The 25,117-nt window shown below is 46.4% G+C and overlaps 1 protein-coding gene across 1 annotated transcript in view; it reads right to left on the reverse strand.

Moving 5' to 3' along the window:
• LOC141050921 (probable global transcription activator SNF2L1) overlaps nucleotides 1-25,117 on the reverse strand; it is a 153,578-nt gene that overhangs the window by 36,892 nt on the left and 91,569 nt on the right. The window contains exon 19 of the mRNA XM_073547622.1: nucleotides 16,798-16,920. Within this exon, the coding sequence (XP_073403723.1) occupies nucleotides 16,798-16,920 (123 nt within the window). The remainder of the gene's footprint in view (nucleotides 1-16,797; nucleotides 16,921-25,117) is intronic.

A 25,117-nucleotide genomic window follows, 5' to 3' on the forward strand; every position in this document is an offset into this window, starting at 1 on the left:
TAGTGAGCTGCCACACAGGCAGATCTCACCAGCGACATCGCTGGGGACGGGGGTCGCTACTTACCTGTCACACCAGGCGATCCTGCGTCCTCCCGCCCGGCTCCACGTGTCGCTCGTCCTCACAGCAGGAAGCGCCGCAGGAAGCTGACGACGAGAAACAGTCCTGAACGTTCTCGCGCGATCAGCGATAACCAGCGGGGGAGCGGGTCGTAGGTAAGTATCACACACAGCGATATCGCTAACAATATCGCTATAACGTCACTAGTTATAGCGATATTGCTAGCGATATCTCTTAGTGTGACAGGCCCTTAAGTTCAGCTTATAGTTGCCGATTTTTTAAAGGATTTGCTACACTGCTCAGTAATGCTACTTTAGCTTGATATATTATAATAATTGACATAATTATTAGTGCATACAAAAAGCTTTTAACAGCACAAATTCTATTCCTTTAAACATCTGCACAAATTGAACAAAATAATAAATCTCTGCAGTAGTGCAGATCATTTCCTTAAAGGGAATCCATTGGCAGATTTTTGCTATGTAATCTGAGAGCAGCATAATGTAGGAAAAGAGACCCCTAGTTCCAGCAAGTTTACTGGGTGCAGCATTGTGCTAGAATCAATTTTCTCTGTTCAGAAAGCTGAGCTGTGTATAACCCCGCTCACACCACTGATTGGCAGCTCTCGATGTACACTGTGCTTGAACCAGATGGCACGAGACACCTAGTCCTGTAGTGATAATCTCATGCTGATAAAACACTGATTTTATTGAAACAGCAAAACACAAGCTGGTAAGTCTCTCTGCACCATCATGCTGCTCTCAGATTATATATAAAAAAAATTGCTGACAGATTTCCTTTGACCATAATGAGGCAAAAAACACGACGCCTCAGTGTAATTTTCACCGCTTTTCTGCCTGTGGTTGGACATATCTATCACTTACTGTACCTCATATCAATTTAGGATCTACTTCATTTCTATTTATCACCTACTGTATCTCCTTACTTATAGATTTACAACTGACTTTATATCTATCTATGTAAAAAAAATAGTGAGATAACAGCACAATTAGAAAAAACTGTGCAAAGCCTCATAGGCATATACCAGACCTTATGAATAAATCCAAAAAAGACTGAGGCAGCACACCAGTCACAGTTGAAAAAAGGTGCTCTTTAATGGCACATATCTATGTAACTATCGACCTCATATTAGTCTAGAATCTACCGTATATACTCGAGTATAAGCCGACCCGAGTATAAGCCGAGGTACCTAATTTTGCCACGAAAAACTGGGTAAGCTTATTGACTTGAGTATAAGCCAGGTATGCATTGTCCCCTCATCCCTGTCATTGTCTGCATGGCTCCCCCGTACCTGTCATTGTATGCATGGCTCCCCCGTCCCTATTTTATAGGCTCGGCTCTCCAGTCCCTCCTGTAGGCATGGCTCACGAGTTCCTATCCTGTATGCATGGCTATCCTGGCCCCTGTCATTGTCTGTATGGCTCCCCCATCCTTATCTCTGTCTGCATGGCTCCCCCGTCCCTGTCAGGGTAAGCATGGATCCCCCATCCCTATTCTATATGCTTGGTTCTCCAGTCTCTATCCTGTATGCATTGCTCTCATGTCCACTGTCATTGTCTGCATGGCTCCCCCGTCCCTGTCATGGTAAGCATGGATCCCCCATATGCTTGGCTCTCCAGTCCCTCCTGTATGCATGGCTCTCCAATCCCTATCCTGTATGCATGACTCTCCATTCCCTCCTGTATGCATGACTCTCCAGTCCCTATCCTGTATGCATGGCTCTCCACTCCCTATCCTGTATGCATGGCTCTCCAGTCCCTATCCTGTATGCATGGATCCCCCGTCCCTATTCCATGTGTTTGGCTCTCCAGTTCCTCCTGTATGCATGGCTCTCCAGTCCCTATCCTGTATGCATGGCTCTCCACTCCCTATCCTGTATGCATGGCTCTCCACTCCCTATCCTGTATGCATGGCTCTCCAGTCCCTATCCTGTATGTATGGCTCTCCAGTCCCTATCCTGTATGCATGGCTCTCCAGTCCCTATCCTGTATGCATGGCTCTCCAGTCCCTACCCTGTATGCAAGGCTCTCCAGTCCCTATCCTGTATGCAAGGCTCTCCAGTCCCTACCCTGTATGCATGGCTTTCCAGTCCCAATCCTGTATGCATGGCTCTCCAGTCCCTCCTGTATGCATGACTCTCCTGTCCACTGTCATTGTCTGCATGGCTCCCCCGTCCCTGTCATGGTATGCATCGATCCCCCGTCCTTATTCTATATGCATGGCTCTCCAGTCCCTATCCTGTATGCATGGCTCTCCATTCCCTCCTGTATGCATGACTCTCCAGTCCCTATTCTGTATGCATGGCTCTCCACTCCCTATCCTGTATGCATGGCTCTCCAGTCCCTATCCTGTATGCATGGATCCCCCGTCCCTATTCCATGTGTTTGGCTCTCCAGTTCCTCCTGTATGCATGGCTCTCCAGTCCCTATCCTGTATGCATGGCTCTCCACTCCCTATCCTGTATGCATGGCTCTCCAGTCCCTATCCTGTATGCATGGATCCCCCATCCCTATTCTATGTGCTTGGCTCTTCAGTTCCTCCTGTATGCATGGCTCTTCAGTCCCTCCTGTCTGCATGGCTCTCCAGTCCCTATCCTGTATGTATGGCTCTCCAGTCCCTATCCTGTATGCATGGCTCTCCAGTCCCTATCCTGTATGCATGGCTCTCCAGTCCCTATCCTGTATGCATTGCTTTCCAGTCCTTATCCTGTATGCATGGCTCTCCAGTCCCCACCCTGTATGCATGGCTCTCCAGTCCCTATCCTGTATGCAAGGCTCTCCAGCCCCTATCCTGTATGCAAGGCTCTCCAGTTCCTATCCTGTATGCATGGCTCTCCAGTCCCTACCCTGTATGCAAGGCTCTCCAGTCCCTATCCTGTATGCAAGGCTCTCCAGTCTCTACCCTGTATGCATGGCTCTCCAGTCCCTACCCTGTATGCATGGCTTTCCAGTCCCAATCCTGTATGCATGGCTCTCCAGTCCCTATCCTGTATGCATGGCTCTCCAGTCCCTATCCTGTATGCATTGCTTTCCAGTCCTTATCCTGTATGCATGGCTCTCCAGTCCCCACCCTGTATGCATGGCTCTCCAGTCCCTATCCTGTATGCAAGGCTCTCCAGCCCCTATCCTGTATGCAAGGCTCTCCAGTTCCTATCCTGTATGCATGGCTCTCCAGTCCCTACCCTGTATGCAAGGCTCTCCAGTCCCTATCCTGTATGCAAGGCTCTCCAGTCTCTACCCTGTATGCATGGCTCTCCAGTCCCTACCCTGTATGCATGGCTTTCCAGTCCCAATCCTGTATGCATGGCTCTCCAGTCCCTATCCTGTATGCATGGCTCTCCAGTCCCTCCTGTATGCATGACTCTCCTGTCCACTGTCATTGTCTGCATGGCTCCCCCGTCCCTGTCATGGTATGCATCGATCCCCCGTCCTTATTCTATATGCTTGGCTCTCCAGTCCCTATCCTGTATGCATGGCTCTCCAGTCCCTATCCTGTATGCATGGCTCTCCAGTCCCTATCCTGTATGCATGGCTCTCCAGTCCCAATCCTGTATGCATGGCTCTCCAGTCCCTATCCTGTATGCATGGCTCTCCTGTCCACTGTCATTGTCTGCATGGCTCCCCCATCCCTGTCATTGTCTGCATGGCTCCCCCCGTCCCTGTCATGGTATGCATGGATCCACCATCCTTGCTTGGCTCTCCAGTCCCTATCCCCGCCCATTAACCCCTTAAAGTCCAATGACGAGCATAGCGGAAAGCCTGCATCAAAGCCGGGACATGTCAGCTGTTTTGAACAGCTGACATGTGCCCGCAATAGGCGCCGGTGGAATCGCAACCGGCGCCTATTAACTAGTTAAACTGTCAAACTCTGGCAGCGGCATTTAACAAGTGCTGCCGGCCGCGCGGCCGGAAATGCGTGCATCGCTGTCCCCGTCACGTGATCGGGGTTCAGCGATGCACTGGAATAACAACCAGAGGTCTCCTGGACACCTCTATGGTTGTTGATGCCGCATTGCTATGAGTGCCACCCGGTGGTCGGCGCTCATAGCAATGCAGTAATTGTGCTACATATAGGCGATCTGCTCATCACCTATATGTAGCAGAGCCAATCAAGTATGGGATGTTTCTAGCCTCCCATGGAGGCAATTGAAACATGCCAAAAAATTTTTAAAAAGTTTTGAAAAATATGAAAAAAATAAAAAAATATAAAAGTTTAAATCACCCCCCCCTTTCGCCCCATTCAAAATAGAACAATTAAAAAAAATCACACATACACATATTAGGTATCATCACATTTAGAATCGCCCGATCTATCAATAAAAAAAGGATTAACCTGATCGCTAAACGGAGTAGCGAGAAAAAAAATCAAAACGCCAGAATTACGTTTTTCTAAAATGCAAAAATGGGTGATCAAAAGAACTATTGCACAAAAGTGGTATCATTAAAAACGTCAGCTTGGCCCGCAAAAAATAACCCCACACCCAAACCCAGATCACGAAAAATGGAGATGCTACGGGTCTCGGACAATGGCGCATTTTTTTTTTTTTTTAAACAAACTTTGGAATTTTTTTTCACCACTTAGATAAAAAAAAAACCTAGACATATTTGGTGTCTATGAACTCGTAATGACGTGGAGAATCATAATGGCAGGTCAGTTTTAGCATTTAGTGAACCTAGCAAAAAAGCCAAGCAAAAAACAAGTGTGGAATTGCACTTTTTTGCAATTTTACTGCACTACGAATTTTTTTCCTGTTTTGTAGTACACGACATGGAAAACCAATGGTGTTGCTCAAAAGTACAAGTCGTCCCGCAAAAAACAAGCCCTCACATGGCCATATTGATGGAAAAATATAAAAGTTATGGCTCTGGAAAGAAGGGGAGGGAAAAATGAAAATGCAAAACCAACAATACCCCTGGTCGTTAAGAGGTTAAGGTAATGAATATGCGCTCCACGCCTATGGGAGTGGAGAGGAGTGCATATTCATCACCTTAAATGGAATCAGTCATCCCATTTTCGGTCAATAAGCTGCAGCCACCGCCATCAGGGGCTTATCTACAGCATTCTGTAATACTGTAGATAAGCCCCCCCGATGTAACCTGAAAGATAAGAAAAACAAGCTAGATTATACTCACCGGGGGGGGGGGGGGGGGGGGGCGGGGGCGGTGGGTGTCGCAGTCCGGTGCCTCCCATCTTCTAGAGATGACATCCTCCTCCTTTCTTCTACCGCGGCTCCTGCGCTTCTGTTGAGGGCTGAGTAAAGTACTGCAGTGCGCAGGCACCAGGAAAGGTCAGAGAGGTCCGGCGCCTGCACACTGCAGTAATTTACTCTGCCCTCAACAGGGCAGAGAAAGTATGCCTGCGCAGAAGCTGCGGCATAATTAAGGAGGACGTCATCGTATGAAGATGGGAGGCGCCGGACGGGACCGCGACACCCATCAGACCGGACCGGATCCCCGGGTGAGTATAGTCTAACTCGTTTTACTTCTCCTTCAGGTTACATCGGGGGCTTATCTACAGCATTACAGAATGCTGTAGATAAGCCCCTGATGGCGGTGGCTGCAGCTTATAGGCCGAAAATGGGGTGACAGATTCCCTTTAATGAGCGGGGTCACGTGACCGATGAGCACAGGAAGAAGCTGCCGGCCTGGGACCACGGTGATGCAGGGATTGCGGAGACAGTGCCAGGAGGGTGAGTATGTCACAGTTGCCGGCTCCTGCACTCGGCTTATATACGAGTATATAAGGTACCTCTTATCTTTACCGATCCAAGAGGTGCAAAGCCTCTTGGACACACCCTCTTGGTTCAGTTCAATACAATGAAAAAAGAATACATTAAGAAAATAAAAATAAGCATAATTTCTTTATCGCCTTATTGGGGGACACAGAATACCATGGGTGTATGCTGCTGCTGCTAGGAGGCTGACACTATGCAAAACAAGAACATTAGCTCCTCCCCGGCAGTATACACCCACCGACAGGCACTAGGCACCTCAGTTTGTGCTTAGTGTCTGTAGGAGGCGGACCGGGAACTTCCCAGATCCGCAATTAACCTTTTCTTTCCTTAGGTGTTCTAGTGTGAACTTTTTAATTCTCTTGTCTTTTATTTTGCAGATTCAAGTCGGGAAACAGGGTGAAAATTCACTCTGCTTTCCCATATCAGGCGGCTGAGCGAGCAGTGTGGTGATCCCACATCGCAACTCTCAGTGCGCTGGCAGGACTTTGTCCCATATCACCTCCGGGTGCTATGGGATGCGGACAGGTGGCTGGTCCTTGCCAAAATCCCCCTCCTCACCCCTCTCTCGGGACAGGGCTGAGAGGAAGACGGCGATCGCAAGATTCCCCTCGCCATCAAGAGGTTAATGCCGTCTTCTACAGAAAGCGGGTACAGAGGACAGCGGCCACTGCCCTAGTGAGAGGCCCCTGTGGTCATCCTCTTCAGGGACTTCAGGTAGGTGCCTGAACGATCCCTCCAGCCCGCAGCATCCCCAAGAGGCACATTGGTGGGTAACTGGACACCAGGATTTGAATTTCCCGCCCCTCTCCCTGCCTGTCGGGCGCCGCTCTCACCAGCCGCGCGCCTCTCCACTCATATTACAGGGCTGAATACAGGGTTTTTCTCTCCCTGTTTTCATAGCTGGCCATGGTTTTCCACAGCTCTCCTGCGCGCCAGTACCTCCATTACAGGGACTTTATCTTCTCCTTCCTGGGCGATTTAATCACGGGGCTGCGGTGCTGACTTTCACTTTCACTTTGCTCCCGCTCTCAGGGCGCCTCCTCCTCTTTCTGAGCGCGCTTTCCTCGCGCCTTTTTTAGCCCATCACAGGGCTCCTCATCCCCTTCCTTCATCTCAGCTCCAATTGCGGCTCAGCCGCTAAGCTCCGCCCACCGCTCACCTCATCAGGCATTTCCTGTTTCTTCGGTCCTGCCTTTCTGCGCTGCTTGGGGGACACTTCAGCGTTTCTGCTGCTCGCCGGAACTAGGTAGGCTCTGCTCTATGCAGAGATATTAGCCCTCCTCCGCAGTTCTTTCCCCAATTTCCGCGGAGATTCAGCGCAGTTTTCCTTATGCCCAACCCTGCAGGGGAGCTCTGTTTCAGGCCCACCGCTACTCATTACGCCTGTGCGCGCTGTAAAAGGAAGTGGGCTTCGGATCAGCCATCTCCTTTCTGCCCGTCCTGCAGTCCTTCAGCTATGTCGGCCTCTCAGGAGCACACAGATCCCCGTGGTGGGGGCACTTCTCCTCTCCCAGAATGGGCCGTAGCTATGTCTCAGTCGGTATCCGATCTGACCAAAGTCTCTCAGTCCCTGGTCCAGGTCCTACAAAGTTTGCCTCAGCTATCTTCAGCCACCGCTGCTCCGACCGCCTCTCAGGGTGAGTCGTCCGCTCCTGACCGCGACCTTCAGAGGGACAGGCCGAATAGGATGTCCAGGAAGCGTCTCCTATCGGGCTCGTCTTCCAGTTCGCTAGGCCCGTCTGCTTCACCCAGGTGTCCGTCTCCTTCAGTGGACGACCTTGGGTCAGACGACGATCCACAATCAGGATCTAGTTCAGAAGCAGATGACATGTCTAAAACACGAAGTATGGTCGATAGTCTTCTTTCAGCTATTTTCCAAACCCTGGAGATTAAGCAGGACAAGCCCCTTCCTCAGGAATGTTCTGTCCCATTTAAACGTTCAAAACCTCCATCTAAAACTTTTCCAAACCACTACGAGTTTGATACTACTCTAGCCAAACATTGGGAGCACCCTGAGCAACGCTTTTCGGGCCGCAGGTATTTGGATGTTCTGTATCCATTTGAGGCTGATTTGCTTTCTAAATGGACCAAAGCCCCTGAAGTGGACCCTCCCGTTTCTCGCATAGCCTCTAAGACAGTTCTGTCCCTTCCAGACGGTGCATCGCTTAAGGATCCGACGGACAGGCAGTTAGAATCTTTGGCGAAGTCTATCTTTGAGGCCTCCGGTGCCTCCCTCTGCCCTATTTTCGCCTCCTCCTGGGTAGCTAAAGTCATTTCGGCTTGGGCAAAAATTCTTCGCAGGGGCATCTTAGCGGCAGCTCCCCAGGACGAGTTGGCAGATCTGGCAGATCAAATTAATCACGCGGGTAAATACCTTTTAGCCGCCTCCTTAGATGCGGCCGGTTGTGTTGCTAGGGCTAACAGCAATATAGTAGCTGTACTCCGAGTTCTTTGGTTAAAGTCATGGAATGCGGATACCCCTCAAAAAAGTCGCTCACCAATCTGCCCTTCCATGGTTCTAGGCTCTTTGGGGCCAAACTGGATCAAATAATTTCCGATGCCACTGGGGGTAAAAGTACTTCTCTCCCCCAGTTTCGACCAAGACGCTTTTTTAATAGAAAGGGTTTTCGGCCCTTTAGGCCCTTTCGTCCGTTCTCGTCCACAGAGAGATCTGTCCAGCAAGAGCGTCCTTCCGCTTCTAGGGAGCGAGAGCAGAAGAAACCTTCTTACAAGCCCGCTCCCCGCTGGAGATCTAGAGGACAATACTCCAGGTCCTCAGGTGCCCGTTCCGGTAGGTTTGCCTCCAAGTGACGGGGCACCCCCACCTGGAAATTTTTCCAGGGTGGGAGGCAGACTTTCCTTTTTCGTGGACGCTTGGCTGTCGGTTGTCGACGACGCTTGGGTCAGGGAAATCATCGCATCCGGTTACAAGATCGAATTTTCTTCCCCGCCAGACAGGCGTTTTTTCCTGTCTCGTCCTCCAAGACAACGGTCCCACATTCCAGGATTCTTTCAGGCCGTCTCCTCCCTTCTTTCCGCCGGAGTGATTGTTCCCGTTCCCTCAGACGAACGGTTTTCAGGGTTCTACTCAAATCTCTTCGTAGTCCCGAAGAAAGACGGTTCCCTGCGGCCAATCCTGGACCTCAAATTGCTCAATCGCCACGTGAAGATTCTTCACTTCAAAATGGAGTCTCTTCGATCGGTGATAGCCTCAATGGAACCCGGAGAATTCCTCTGCTCTGTGGACATACGGGATGCCTATCTTCACATCCCTGTTTGCTTGCAACATCAGAAATATCTCAGGTTTGCGATTCAGGACGATCATTACCAGTTCACGGCTCTCCCTTTCGGCCTAGCCTCCGCTCCCCGTGTTTTCACGAAAGTGACGGCGACGGTCATGGCCATCCTTCGATCCAGAGGGATTCTCATCATTCCTTATCTGGACGATCTCTTAATCAAGGGCTCGTCCCGTCAAGACTGTCTCCTAAGTCTTCAGATAACTCTGGATACTCTCGACCGTCTCGGATGGTTAGTCAACAAAGAAAAGTCCGTCCTCAGCCCCACTCAGCGTCTGACCTTTTTAGGCATGGAGTTCGACACGAACCTGGCCCGGGTGTTTCTACCGAGGGAGAAATTTGCGGCTCTGTTCAAAGGGATTCGAGCCCTCAAACGGCCAACGCCCATTCCCCTTCGATTCTGCATGAAAATTCTGGGGAAGATGGTAGCTTCCTTGGAAGCAGTGCCCTTTGCACAGTTCCACCTTCGTCCTCTTCAGCTGTCCCTCCTTTCAGCCTGGGACAAGACGACGAGGTCCTTAGACCGGCCAATCCTTCTCCCCCTCAAAGTGAGGCAATCCCTCACTTGGTGGACGATGGCTACATCAGTCCTCCAAGGGAGGTCCTTCCTCCCGCTTCGGTGGCAAGTCATCACCACCGACGCCAGCCTCCTGGGTTGGGGAGCGGTTTTTCATCAGAGGACGGCTCAAGGACACTGGAACCCTCAGGAAGCTCTTCTTCCTATCAATCTGCTCGAGATCAGAGCAATCTTTCTGGCCCTTCTTCGCTGGCAACCCCTTCTCGTCGGCAAGCCGATCCACATTCACTCGGACAACGCCACGGTTGTGGCGTACATAAACCATCAGGGCGGCACGCGCAGCCACCAAGTCATGTCAGAAGTGGCCAGGATTCTGCGCTGGGCGGAACGTTTCGTCCCAGCAATCTCCGCCGTGCACATTCCAGGGGTGGAAAACTGGGCAGCCGACTTTCTGAGTCGTCAAGGCCTAGCGTCAGGCGAATGGTCTCTCCATCCCTCAGTCTTCGATCAGATATGCAAGCGCTGGGGTTCTCCGGACGTCGACCTCATGGCATCTCGGATGAATCACAAAGTTCCGCGCTTCGTAGCCAGGTCCAGGGATCCTCTAGCCGTCGCTTGCGATGCCCTAGTAATTCCGTGGTCCCAGTTCCAACTCCCTTATCTTTTTCCACCTCTTGCCTTGATCCCAAGAGTGGTCAAGATAAAATCGGAAGGCGTTCCAGTAATTCTTGTGGCTCCAGACTGGCCGAGACGGCCTTGGTATGCGGAACTGGTGAACATGCTCGCGGACGTTCCCTGGAGACTTCCAGTCCGTCCGGATCTTCTCTCGCAAGGCCCCCTTTACCACGAGAATTCTCGGTCTCTGAATTTAACGGCATGGTCGTTGAGGCCGCAATTCTAAGAGAATCAGGTTTTTCCAGCCAGGTGATTCAGACGATGATCAAAGCCAGGAAGCCAGACTCTTCCCGCATTTACCACAGGTGTTGGAAGGCTTTTTTCCGTTGGTGCGACGATAAAAAAGTTTTTTCAATGGCTTTTTCCATTCCGTCCATACTGGGTTTTCTCCAGTCTGGCTTAGATTCGGGTCTGTCTCTCAGTACCCTGAAAGGCCAGGTTTTTGCCTTGTCTATCCTCTTTCAAAGAGAGCTCGGTTCCTTACCGCAGGTTAAGACGTTCCTCCAAGGAGTCGCTCATGTGGCTCCTCCTCATCATTCACCAATAGAACCGTGGGATCTCAATCTCGTTCTTGGCACTCTCCAAAAGGCGCCGTTTGAGCCCATCCAGGACATTCCTTTGTCACTTTTGTCATGGAAGGTGACCTTTTTGATCGCCATTACATCCATCAGAAGAGTTTCTGAGTTAGCGGCCTTGTCATGCCGTTCTCCTTATCTGGTGCTCCATCAGGATAAAGTCGTCCTCAGGCCCGTTCCTTCCTTCCTGCCAAAGGTGGTTTCCTCCTTTCACATCAACGAGGATATCGTTCTTCCATCGTTTTGTCCGGCTCCTTCTCACCCTCTTGAGAGGTCACTCCACAAGCTGGATGTTGTTAGAGCCTTGCGTGTCTACCTCGCTAGGACCGCTTCACTTCGTCAATCCGATTCATTGCTGGTCATCTCTGAAGGTCACAGGAAAGGGCTTCCGGCATCCAAATCCACGATTGCTCGCTGGATTCGTTCTACCATTCAGGAAGCATACCGACTTCAGGAAAAACGGCCCCCTCCGGGAGTGAGAGCTCACTCCACCCGGGCTGTGGCAGCTTCGTGGGCCGTTCGACACCAGGCTTCGGCTCTGCAACTTTGCAGGGCCGCGACCTGGTCGTCCTTGCACACATTTGCGAGGTTCTACAGGGTTCATACCCAGGCCTCGTCTGATGCAGTTGTTGGTAGGAAGGTTCTGCAGGCGGCGGTGGCGCACCGGCCGAACTAAGCCTTTCCTGTTCTTTCGTTCCTTATTGCTGTTCCCGCCCTTGGGACTGCTTTGGAACGTCCCATGGTATTCTGTGTCCCCCAATAAGGCGATAAAGAAAGATGGATTTTTGGTTCTTACCGTAAAATCTCTTTCTTGGAGCCTTCATTGGGGGACACAGCACCCTCCCTGTTTACTTTGTACCGTGTTGGGTCTTTGAGTCCCCTGTTGGGGTGGTACATATATTTAGAGAGTTTCCGTTGCTTCTCCTACTGCTTTCTCACCAACTGAGGTGCCTAGTGCCTGTCGGTGGGTGTATACTGCCGGGGAGGAGCTAATGTTCTTGTTTTGCATAGTGTCAGCCTCCTAGCAGCAGCAGCATACACCCATGGTATTCTGTGTCCCCCAATGAAGGCTCCAAGAAAGAGATTTTACGGTAAGAACCAAAAATCCATCTTTCTGCTATAGTTTTCTGGCCACAGTCTGCAGAAAAACAAGCATCAAAAAAACCTATATGTGAACATACCCTGATGCATATTCCCTAATTCCCTATTATCTCTTGCTCCATTCTCCCCCCCACCCACCCCACCCCTTCCTCCTTCCCTCCCACATACCTCCCCTGTTTAAAGTTTAAAACAATAAAATCTTTGGAAAAGAAAATATAGCTTAAAGGTTATTTATTTTTTTAAACTTTGTTTATTGAAAATACAAATAAGAACAAACACATTTCCCATGTCCATAAACAGGAGTACATTTACACTGGTTTACAAAATTAGAAGCAACAATGTATGAATTAGTAGGTGTTCATCCCCATGTCTGGTCATTAACCGTCCAGCAATGTTACACTGTGGTTATATATTTCACATACATCTAACCACGCATTCTAACTTGTTATCTCAGTATACATTTACGGGATCACATATAACGTCGACCTCGAGACTTGGAGATCGATACCCAATAACTAGTTACATAACAATAACTAAAAATTAACATTTCTGCTGGAAAATCCGACGCACCTGTAAATGTGATTTGGGCACACACCCCCACGTCAATATTCTTAGGCACTTGTTAGATGGTGACGGGTGTGGAGTTCCAGAAGTCCCATATTTTATAGAATTTCCCAGGGCACCCTCTATTTTGATAGACTGTGTTTACATATGGAATCACCGAATTGACAAGTTCTACCCAGGATCTCAGTATTGGGTGTGAACTACCCATCCATCTCAGAGCAATTAATTTCCTGGCCAAAAATAGCGTCTCGGAGAATTATTTTAATATGATGGTCCCAATTATCTTCTTCCACAACCCCAAACAGGCACATCAAGGGATCCAGGGGACTTGGTATTGCTATTAGGGATCACAAGAAGGTGGTAACCTCCTGCCAGAATGTATGTATTACTGGACATCTCCACATCATGTGTATGAAGTCGGCCTCCAACTCATGACACCTCGGGCATTCCGAGGTCTGAGAACGACCCATTTTTGCCAATTTAGCTGGAGTAAGATATGCTTGATGGATTATATATAATTGGGTCATTTTGTTGTTAGCTGATGGGGAAACCTTGATTGAGGACTCCTGCATCTCCTCCCAGTCCTCCTCCCGAATGTTAGGAATCAAGAGCTGCCATTTTCCCTTAACTGTCAAAGGAGTAGAGTCCATGTTTGCTGACAGTAGATAGGTGTATAGAGTGGAGATAAGACCTTGTGGTCCCTGTGATATAAGTATGCCGATCAGTGGGAGAGAAGATACATTTCTGGAGCTCCAGAAAGCAGAGGCGGGATGTTCTTGTAGAGAAGTGAAGTATGTGTGGTGCCAGAGTGGCATTTCTGCCACAACCTCAGTGAAATCAACTACTCTTTTAGCTTGTCTCCAGATTGTGCACGCAAGCCTAAGAAGAGGTGACATCCTAGAAATGTTTGGTTTATATGTCTCCAGAAATCACAATAAACAGTTCATTCCCACCGCTTGTGCCAAGTGATTCTCTGAGTTAGGCAGATAGGCAGAGGACTATCTGGCATCTGAGTCAATTGCCCTAAGCTGTCCCTCTAGGTAGTATAAAAAGAAGTCTGGTAGCGCCTCCCCGCCTTGCTTTTTGGACCTTTGTAGGGTACACAGTGTAAGTCTAGGCCTAGAGTTTCCCCAGATAAATCCAGTGATTAATGAGCTAAGCGTTGAAAAGAAGTACTTAGGAATGGGTACCCCACTATGCTGAAATATGTAGGTAAATTTAGGGAGTAGAATTAATTTAACATTATCCTTCCAGTAGCTGAAAGTGGCAATTTGCTCCACTGTGTGAATTTAAGTTTAGCGTGGTCAGGCAGGGGGGAGATGTTATATGGGAACTCATTTCTGCTATCTTTCTGTATAATAATGCCCAGGTATTTAAATTGAGACACAGTCGGGAGTGGAGATAGCTGCTTCAAATGGACGCCTGAAAAATGCTGGAGAGGCATTAGTGCTGACTTATCCCAATTTATGTAGAGTGCGGAATATTTGCTAAATGTGTCTATAGTGGAGATGACTGGTGGTAAAGTTTCTTCAACCTCGTCCATAAATATTACCATATCGTCCACGTATAGGCCAGTAGTATCGGATCGGTCTGCTATGGTAACGCCCATAATTGTTGCTGTGGAGCGTATTCTTATTGCTAAAGCTTCTATGGCTAAAACAAATAGGGCATGGGATAGAGGGCGACCCAGCCTTGTCCCCCTTCCAAGGAGGAAGGGATCGGATGAAATGTTATTATTAATTGAGCTGTAGGGGCTGTATACATTATGTGGGCAAATTTGGTGAATCTAGGACCAAATGCGAATTTCTGGAGGCATGCAGACAAGAAGGGCCACTCTACAGAGACAAACGCCTTAGCTGCATCAAGTGAAGCCAGGGCCCACTCATTATCTTGTATCAGTGAGCTATATTGTACAATGGTCTGCACCCTTCTGATATTAAATGTGTACTTTTCCTGGTGTGAATCCAGTCTGATATGGATGTATAATTTTGAGAATGACTCTATCAAGTCTAGTGGCTAGGAATTTTGTGAATATCTTATTATCTACATTTACTAACGAGATTGGACGGTATGATCCACATTCTAGTGGGTCTTTCCCTTCTTTTCAAGAACTATTATATTTGCCTCATAAAAGGAGTTTGGTAAGCGTTCCCCTTCTTTGGTGTGCTCAAAGACATCCAATAAAAGGGGGGCTAGAGTATCTTGGTATTTGCTGTATAACTCAATGGGAAAACCATCTGGGCCTGGTGCCTTTCCTTTTGCCATTTCTTTAATAGCAGAAATTATCTCATCCAATGTAAAATCTGCCTCCAGGATGGATTGCTGAGAATGGGTCAGTTCTGGGAATCGCAAGTCTGACAGGTATGAGAGGCAGTGTGCGGTGTTATAGTCGCTTTTGGACTGATATAGTGATTTATAGTAATCATGAAATTGAGTGAGTGGGAGAAGAGGGTTGCATTGACAATCCAACACAACTGGCAGCACTTTGAATACATTTTATAAATGGTCATAAACTTGTAAATAACTCAAGAAAGAATAAAGTTATGTTAAAAACAAGCACATCATTGTTTTTCTTATGAAATTCTCAATAAGTTTGATGTATCACATGACCCTCTTCCCATTGAAAAAAAATAAAGTTGTATTCAAAATGGCCGACTTCAAAATGGCCACCATGTTCACCACCCATCTTGAAAGTTTCCCCCCTCCCATATACTAATGTATATAATGAAGTTGATATCACCAACCATTCAAATTTAATTTAAGTGTATCCATATAAATGGCCCAACCTGTATATTCCTTGTTAACAGCCTGGTCCATTTCTATGATTACCTGTGTTTTGTTATGCACTGTGGGTCCTGTGACACTCAGCCTGTGTCTATTGCTTGTTAGGGAGTTATATGGCTTGCCATCAGTTGCTATCAGATCCTTATCGCAGGGCTCTTAATGCAGCTTCCCTCTCTACCTGCTGAGAGTCTCAAAGTGAACTAATCTCTGGGAGGAGAGTGAGAGAATCTCCTCACTGAATCAAAGATCCCTCCTTAGCTCCTGTGTCCAACAGAGAAACGCTGGCTGTGGGTCCATTATTCAGGGCTATACACCACAGCTGTCACGTTGTATCTGATAAAGTTCAGATCCCCTGGCAGGCTGGGGGGGGGCATTCACACTACTCTCATTCTGCTCCTCAGAGATTGGACTCAAGATGGCCATTGACACCTCCAGAGCTGTATTCTGTGTGGTTCATTTGCCGTTACGTGTCCGACTGAGGCTGAACCAAAACAGCCCCTCAGGAGCCAGGCTAAATCCACCCCAGGATGATGATGTTTACAGGCTTACCAGAGCCTCAGGTGTCAGATATGATGCAGGATAATGTACGGATGGCTGGAGCTCCCCTCAGATTCAACCTCTCAGTGCTTACATAGCTAAGTTCCTCAGCTTAAAAGTTATTAATTGGCTAAAGTATGCTCGCTGAGAGCCTGACTTCTAGGAACACCACCGAACCTGACAAGGAGTGTGTATTAGTGATATTTTGAAGCCTCATTTCCTTTACTATCTTCCCAGGACATTGAGGCCCCCGGTCACTACCGGAACTGCAGAAACGTCACCAAGTTCGCACCTGTGCAGGTAAAACTTAGAAGGGGATGCATCGCTAAATCATCTCTGCATCTATTTCATTCTCAGAAGTCGGGGTCTTAGAATTCGGACTATCAAGGTCCTCAAAGGGGCTGTGTGACTGCAGACTTATGAATTCCCTTAGCGCACACACTGTGTGCGACAGGGATTTGCCAGTTTCCAATCCGGGACCGGCGGGTATGCAAGAGTTATACATACTCCAGGACAGTGGGTGTGGCCTCGCTTCCATACACTTGTATTGTACCCTATATTAGAACACACCCACTGGCCAGCCAAGTGTATGGAGCAAGGGTGTGCCCACTGGCCTGGAGTATGTATAACTCATACATACCCTACGGTCCTGGATTGGAAACCGGCGAATCCCTACAGCGCACAGTGTGTGTGCTGGTGGGGGTTTATAAGTCTGCAGTGACTGCAGACTTATTGATTTGGACCAATCAACCCCTTTAAAGCAATGGCATGTTCTAATAATATAGCATGGGAATAACGCTTTAATTTTGACCAACCAGAGAAATACTGTTCATATCTACACCTGCATTATGGCTACCCAGCGTCCTTTTATCAAGAAGGTCAGTAAGCAGTAAAAGCAGTTATGGCGAGATGAGACGTGGACACGTTTTGTATACCTGGGTAAGAAGTGTCTCCTTTTCTTCTGACTCTGCAGCACCAAGTGGCTCGGACTCATCAATCTTCCTCTGTTCTTCTTTTTGTACCTGAGATGCATTTGGGAGGTCTGAGTTCCTGGGGACCTGAAATCAGAAGTCAAGATGAGAATAAGCTGTGCGGCAACAATGTTGTTATACATTCACACTCATATCAATCTTACTTTACAACACACGCTACAGAAATTGAGCCGGGTAAAGCCGATAAAAGGATTGATGGACTTCAGCGCGCAGCATTTGTCACGCGGAATAACACTGCAGCCCTTCTAATAACTGGGCATTAGAAATAAGCACATTTTGGAACGGTGGCAGATAAGTTGCACTTTTCTTCCAGCATTGCTTACACATCACTGAAATGGACTAGACATAAATTAGAAAATGTAACTTGGTGCCTGCAAAAACGTCAGCAGGTTTTAGGTCGTGGTAATTAATAGCTTGTGTATGAACATGCAAACAAAGCTGGCTATAATGCAAGATATGGATATAGGCAGAAACAATGCATGATAAAAAAAATTATAAAGAAAGAATATCTAGTGCTAGGATCAAAATTGGATTAATGCACATAAACACTGGAAACAGAGCAGACGATTAAAGCATAAAAGAAAAAGAGGTTCCGCAATCCTTAATTACTCCTCATAGTAAACGCCATTTTTTTTTTCTCAAATCTTCTTTTTTTAATTTGTGACCCCAGCAGCCATGTTTTCCTTACTGGCTTTGTGCGGTATGAAATGAGAAATGCCGCAGAATGACTCCTCGTAGTGGGGGGAGCAGCAAGTATTACCTCTGCCTATGTCGAGGCGTTACTGACTTTCCTAATTAGGTGACTACTACGTTACGCAGACACGGTGCTCCGCTGGCAGTCATGTTCTTTTTCTTTCACATGTAATAGGAAAAACTATCCAATTACACGGGGAAAGTGTAATTTAATGTAGAGTTATACTTTTACAAAACTGTCATTTGTCATAGGTGGTAAAATATTGCCTAGCTCTATAATGACTAGACTTCTATCAAGGTGAATTACTATACATGATCAGTCTGGGGAAATAGTACAATTCGTTATTGAGCATTTATTCTTTCCTTCCCCTTGTTCCAAGAGCCATAACTTTTTCATTTGTGCCTCACTACGGTCCTACGAGGATTTGCTTATTGCGGGACGAGACATTGTTTTGAATGACAGCATTCATATTACCATATAATGTACTGAAAAATTAGAAAAAAATTCCAAGTTCAATGAAATGGTGAAAATAAAACCCCCACAATTCTGACATTGTTTTAGGGATAACTTTTTACAGCATTTAATGTGCAATACGAACTTTTATCCCTCTTTTAAATATCATTTTGTATTTAAAAAAAATTGAAATTGGCAAATAAAGAAAAATGTGGATTATGTCACTCTGAGACCCGCAACTTTATTATTTTTCCGTCAATGCAGCTATGTGAGGACTTGGCCCTTTTGCACGAGGAGCTGGTCTCTTTATTGATACATGGGGTACATATGATGTTTTGAGCACTTTTTATTGTGTTTTTGGGGGGATACAGAAGGCGGGTGCAGTGATCAAAAATGGCATCTGCATTTATTTTCCTAATTTCTTTATTTTCCAATATGAAAAAGGGGAGGGTCAGTCAAACGTTTACATTTTTAAAAATATATTTTGCTTTTAATCATTTTTTTATTATTAATTGCTTGCACTATATCCTGTAACACCTCAGTGTGCTTCAGTATTGAGGTATAGAATAGCTATATCAATCTCCTATCAATCCCTGCCTATGGGCACCCGTCATTATGTCATGGTGGAAGGCAGGCAACAGTATCCGTTAGAGACAGCTCTGGTTGCTGCTGTTAGAGAACCTCTTGACCCCAAATGACATATATTTATCTTATAAGGTCACAAAGGGATTGAAGGGATCCTGTCATGTTCCCAAACGCCTTTAAATTTCAGATACTGCTACTGGGATAAAATAAACTTTAATCCTTCTGGGAGCCGCTGGATTTCAGTCACTGCAGTGTGACCAGAGAGATTATAGTCACAGTTCACAGCACAGTGAACAGCGGCTGTAAGGCTAAGTTCACACGTACCGGAACTCTCACGGAAATTACCGCGAGAATTCCGGAATTCCATTCCGCGGGAAAATCGCATTTTAAAATCCTGCGATTTTCCCGCGGAAAAACTAGCATTTTGCAAGCGTAATTAGCTTGCAGAATTGCTAGCATTTTCCAAGCGCTCTGTAGCATCGCTTGGAGAACTGATTGACAGGTTGGTCACACTCGTAAAACATAGTGTTTGACAAGTGTGACCAACTTTTTACTACTGAGGCCGCCTATGCAGCATCAGTAGTAAAAGATAAAATGTAAAAAAAAAAAAAAAAAATGGTGTTATTCTTACCTTCCAACGTCCCGCGCAGCCGTTCCCAGTAATCCTTTGCGAAAATGCCCACGATGACATACGTTCTCGCGGGATCGCGACGTCTCGCAGAGGCAAACTGAACATGTTGCAAATTTTTCCCTTGAATTTCCCCATCAGATGAAAATTGAATGATGTGTACAGCCCTCATTGAATGACATTGACTGAGTGTGATCAAAACTACGGTCGGCAACATGAACCCTGGTGGTAACCCATCGATGCACTGAGATCATGCCGCTGGGAGAAGGGGGGTGATAGGATGAATGCGTTAACTTGGAACAACTCCATTTGAATGCCATTTATTTGTGGAAAAAAACGGAAATTTGACAAAAATGTTGAAAATTTCACAATTTTCAAACTTTTAATTCGTATGCCTTTAAATCAGAGCATTATGTCACACAAAATAGTTAATAAATAACATTTCCCACATGTCTACTTTACATCAGCCCAATTTTTTAAACATAATTTTTTTTGTTTGGACGTTAGAAGGGTTAAAAGTTGACCAGCGATTTCTCATTTTTCAAACAAAATTTACAAAACCATTTTTGTAAAATTTGTAGTTTGTTTGTAGTGAATTTGAGGGGTCTATATGATAGAAAATACCCAAAAGTGACACCACTCTAAAACCTGCTCAAAACCACATTCAAGAAGTTTATTAACCCTTCAGGTGCTTCAAAGGAACTGAAGCAATGTGGAAGGAAAAAAATGAATACTCCACTACCTTATTTGTGGGGGAAATCTACTGTTTGGGCGCACGGCAGGGCTTGGAAGGGAAGGAGCGCCATTTGACTTTTTGAATGCAAAATTTGTTGGAATAATTAGCGGACGCTTGCAGCGTTTGGAGAGCCCCTGATGTGCCTAAACAGTGGAAACCCCCCACAAGTGACCCCATTTTGGAAATCACAATCCTCAAGGATTTTATCCAGGGGTATAGTGAGGATTTTGAACCCACATGTACGACACAGAATTTGATAACATTAGGTCGTCATATTGAAAATGGCATCATTTGTGTTGAGCACAAGTGCTCGCTACTCCAGTTTGCATCGGGTGCTCGGGTATGCACCAAAAATCGCGGGTGCTCGAATGACATGCTAAAGTCCCCTCCCCATTTGTTTTGAGGCTGTTAGACAAACAAAAAAACATGTGGGGATGTGTGATACTCCGTGCATACTCGAGCACCCGATGAAATCTAGAGTAGTGAGCACTTGTGATCAACACGAGCACTAACTTTTTTCCTAACTTTTGAAAAAAATCGCAATCCTAACTCCAACCTTAATCCTAACCCACGGCTAACCCCAACCCTAACACAATCCTACTGCAAAGAATTAAACAAAAAAAAGTATGCTAAAGATGTGACGAAGAGGGATTTGATTTATTATTTTTTTTATTTTGATCACTGTGATAGGGTCTATCATAGTAATCAAAAGGAACCAATAGGAAAAATGACCTATTTTTGCCGGGTACCGACTGGCAGATCTCGGAGGGCAAACGACGAATGCGCCCGCCATTTTTTTTCCAGGAAGATGACGCTGGGCCGGGGGATGGATCAGGAGGGATCGGGGGATGGCAGAGGTACTGTAGGGGTTCGGGGGACATATTTCTCTCTCTTCTGACATGTATATCACGTCAGGAGAGAGAGAAATCATTGAAACAGCTGTCACACTTTTTTTTTTGTGATCGTCGTTATTCACTGAATAAAGGTGATCACGTGATCGGACACCGAAAAATACATCCCTGATCATGTTCTCCCGGGTCTCAGCTACCCCAGGTAACCGAGATCCTGGAAATTTTCCGACTCAGCCTTATTCCCGATCGCCATTAACCGCTGCCGTTTTAATGCATACTGAAGGCCGCTAAGGGGATAAGGCTATAGGCACACGTTGAGTAAAATTTCTGTACCATTTCTGCAACTCTTGGCAGGAAAAAAGCAGCTGAAAAAAAAACACATTTTTGGTGCTTTTTTTTACAGATTTGAGTGAGGGAAGTACATGGAGAAAAACGCATGGCAAAAACGCACAATTGACATGCAGCTGATTATTTTTTTGCACCAAATCTGCAAGTCAAAAATAAGCAATGTGTGCATGACACTTCAGGTTTCTCAATCACTTTGATGACATCAGGATTGCTTCAAGTTTATCTAGAAAATCTGCAAGGAAAAAACCCACTAAGGCTATGTGCCCACGTAGTTTTTAGGTTGTGCGGATTTTGTTGGAAATCCGCAGGACAAAAGTTTATCTGCGGATTAGGCTGGTTTCACATTTGCGTTAAAACAACGCTGCGCCCTGCGTCGTTAAGCCCCGCCCCGAGCCGGCATGTTGCATTTCGGCGCGCACGGCGCACCGTCAAAAGTGCGCAGCACGCTACTTTCACACTGGCAGCGCATGATCTGCGCACCCTATGCTAAAGATAGGGTGCGCCGATCGCATGCGTGCAAATGCGAAAGTAGGCGGTGATCCCGGATGGGGCGGGCAGGGAGCCGGCTCGGGGCGGGGCTTAACGACGCAGGGCGCAGCGTTGTTTTAACGCAAATGTGAAACCAGCCTTAGCCTGCGGTTTTGCCCTGCTGTTTCACACCTCACACTGATAAGGTGTGAAACCGCACAAAGAATTGACATGCTGCAGATTGTAACCCGCGGAAAAATCCGCAGCATGTGCACTGTGTTTTTTTTTTCCATAGGAAATAAAGGTACTGTACAACGCAGCAGAATCTGCTGCGGACCCACAGAGCCAAAACTGCTGCAGATCCACAGCAGAATCCGCAGCGTATGCACATACCCTAAATCTGCAGCGTCTGCACAAACCCTTAGGCATAAGACATTATAGCCAGCAATATCATCATTAAGGTCTGGTATTAATGGGACTTCATCTTATCACCCCATCAGTGAGATGTACAATTACCCTTTCACAGGCTGGCAGTGTTTGAGCCCCTCAGAGAGGTATGGTTAGCAAGTCTCCTAAGCCATAAAACGAGTACACTGTGTTCAGAATTATTAGGCAAATGAGTATTTTGATCACATCATCCTTTTTATACATGTTGTCCTACTGCAAACTGTATAGGCTTGAAAGCCAACTGCCAATTATGTAAATCAGGTGATTTGCATCTCTGTAATGAGGAGGGGTGTGGTCTAATGACATCAACACCCTATATAAGGTGTGCTTAATTAGGCAACTTCCTTTCCTTTGGCAAAATGGGTCCGAAGAAAGATTTGACGGACTCTGAAAAGTCAAAAATTGTGAGATGCCTTGCAGAGGGATGCAGCAGTCCTGAAATTGCCAAACTTTTGAAGCGTGATCATCGAACAATCAAGCGTTTCATGGCAAATAGCTAACAGGGTCGCAAGAAGCGTGTTGATAAAAAAAAGGCGCAAAATAACTGCCCATGAATTGAGGAAAATGAAGCGTCAAGCTGCCAAGATGCCATTTGTCACCAGTTTTGCCATATTTCAGAGCTGCAACGTTACTGGAGTATCAAAAAGCACAAGGTCTGCCACACTCAGGGACATGCCAAGGTAAGGAAGGCTGAAAAACAACCACCTTTGAACAAGAAACATAAGATAAAATGTCAAGACTGGGCCAAGAAATATCTTAAGACTGATTTTTCTAAGGTTTTATGGACTGATGAAATGAGAGTGACTCTTGATGGGCCAGATGTATGGGCCCGAGGCTGGATCAGTAAAGGGCAGAGAGCTCCACTCCGACTCAGACGCCAGCAAGGTGGAGGTGGGGTACTGGTATGGGCTGGTATCATCAAAGATGAACTTGTGGGACCTTTTCGGGTTGAGGAACTCCCAGACCTACTGCCAGTTTCTGGAAGACACCTTCTTCAAGCAGTGGTACAGGTCCATCACATGCATCCAAATACTCCACAGCGTGGCTGGCCAGTAAAGGTCTAAAAAAAATAAAAATAATGACATGGCCCCCTTGTTCACCTGATCTGAACCCCATAGAGAACCTGTGGTCCCTCATAAAATGTGAGCTCTACAGGGAGGGAAAACAGTACACCTCTCAGAACAGTGTCTGGGAGGCTGTGGTGGCTGCTGAACGCAATGTTGATCGTAAACAGATCAAGCAACTGACAGAATCTATGGATGGAAGGCTTTTCAGTGTCATCGTAAAGAAAGCTGGCTATATTGGTCACTGATTTTTTTGTTTGTTTTTGAATGTCAGAAATGTTTATTTCTAAATTTTGTGTTGTTATATTGGTTTACCTGGTGAAAATAAACAAGTGAGATGGGTATATATTTGGTTTTTATTAAGTTGCCTAAGGGTACGTGCACACGCTGCGGATTCCGCTGCGGATTAATGACATGCAATTCTTTCTGCGGATTCAAAACCGCAGCAAATCCGCGCGGATTTTTCCGCAGCGTCGGCACAGCGGTTTTTATTTCCCATTCATTAGAATGGTACTGTACACCGCAGCTAAAGCTGCTGCGGGTCCGCAGCGGCCAAAACCGCTGCGGAAACGCAGCGGAATCCGCAGCGTGTGCACGTACCCTAATAATTCTGCACAGTAATAGTTACGTGAAAAAACAGATATCCTCCTAAGAGCCAAATCTAAAAAAAAAAACCCACTCCAACTTCCCAAAAAATTAAGCTTTGATATTTATGAGTCTTTTGAGTTGATTGAGAACATAGTTGTTGTTCAATAATAAAAATAATCCTCTCAAATACAACTTGTCTAATAATTCTGCACGCAGTTTATATCAATATTAAGGTGTAATCCTCACCTTTGCGCCTATCACAGAGAATATTAGGCTTTTTGTGAGTGCTCCACAGAAAAAAGATCAGGTTTACTATTACAGAATAATATATTTTATGGTACTTTATGTAAGTATGTAAGATTTGCCGCCTTTATTAAATGTGTTCCCTCTAAAGGGAAAGGGCAAATAAAAATGTTGTAACAAGAATATATATAAATGTCTGCTACGATGTTGGGAGCGACGATACATCTGGGATTTGAAGAGATGAAACCTAATTACAAGCCGAACATCCTAAAAAAAGTCCCTGCAAGTGTTAAATCTACGTGTGTGAATAAATATATACAGTTTAACCCCTTAATGACGTGCCCTAGTTTGGTTCCTAATGACACAGCTTTTCTTTTAACCCCTTAATGTCCAATGACGGACACAGTCCGTCATCAGACATTTCCCCTGCTTTGATGAGGGCTCCGGCGCTGAGCCCGCATCAAAGCCGGGACATGTCAGCTGTTATGAACAGCTGACATGTGCCCGCAATAGGTGCGAGCGGAATCGCCGTCCGCCCACGCCTATTAACTAGTTAAATGCCGCTGTCAAAGCTGACAGCGGGCATTTAAATAGAATTTCCGGCCGCCGGGCCGGAAATGACGTCATCGCCGACCCCCGTCACGTGATCGGGGGTCGGCGTCACGTTGCCTGGACAACCAGAGGTCTCTATGAGACCTCTATGGTTGTTCCAGGCATAAGGCTTTCAGCGCCACCCGGTGGTCGGCGCTGAAAGCACAGCAGTAAATCTGCTACATATGGGCGATCTGCTCATCGCCCATATGTAGCAGAGCCAATCGGGTTGCGCATGCTTCTAGCCTCCTATGGAGGCTATTGAAGCATGCCAAAAGTAAAAAAAAAAAAAAATGTTTAAAAATAAAAAAAAATTAAAAAAACCTAAAAGTTCAAATCACCCCCCTTTCGCCCAAATCCAAATAAAACAGTAAAAAAAAAAATCCCACATACACATATTAGGTATCGCCGCGTTCAGAATCGCCCGATCTATCAATAAAAAAAAAGCATTAACCCGATCGCTAAACGGCGTAGCGAGAAAAAAATTCAAAACGCCAGAATTACGTTTTTTTGGTCACCAAGACATTGCATTAAAATGCAATAACGGGCGATCAAAAGATCATATCT

The sequence above is a fragment of the Dendrobates tinctorius genome, unplaced genomic scaffold (assembly GCF_039654945.1).
Source record: "Dendrobates tinctorius isolate UK_male_01 unplaced genomic scaffold, ASM3965494v1 ptg000154l, whole genome shotgun sequence".
Taxonomy (NCBI): Eukaryota; Metazoa; Chordata; class Amphibia; order Anura; family Dendrobatidae; genus Dendrobates; species Dendrobates tinctorius.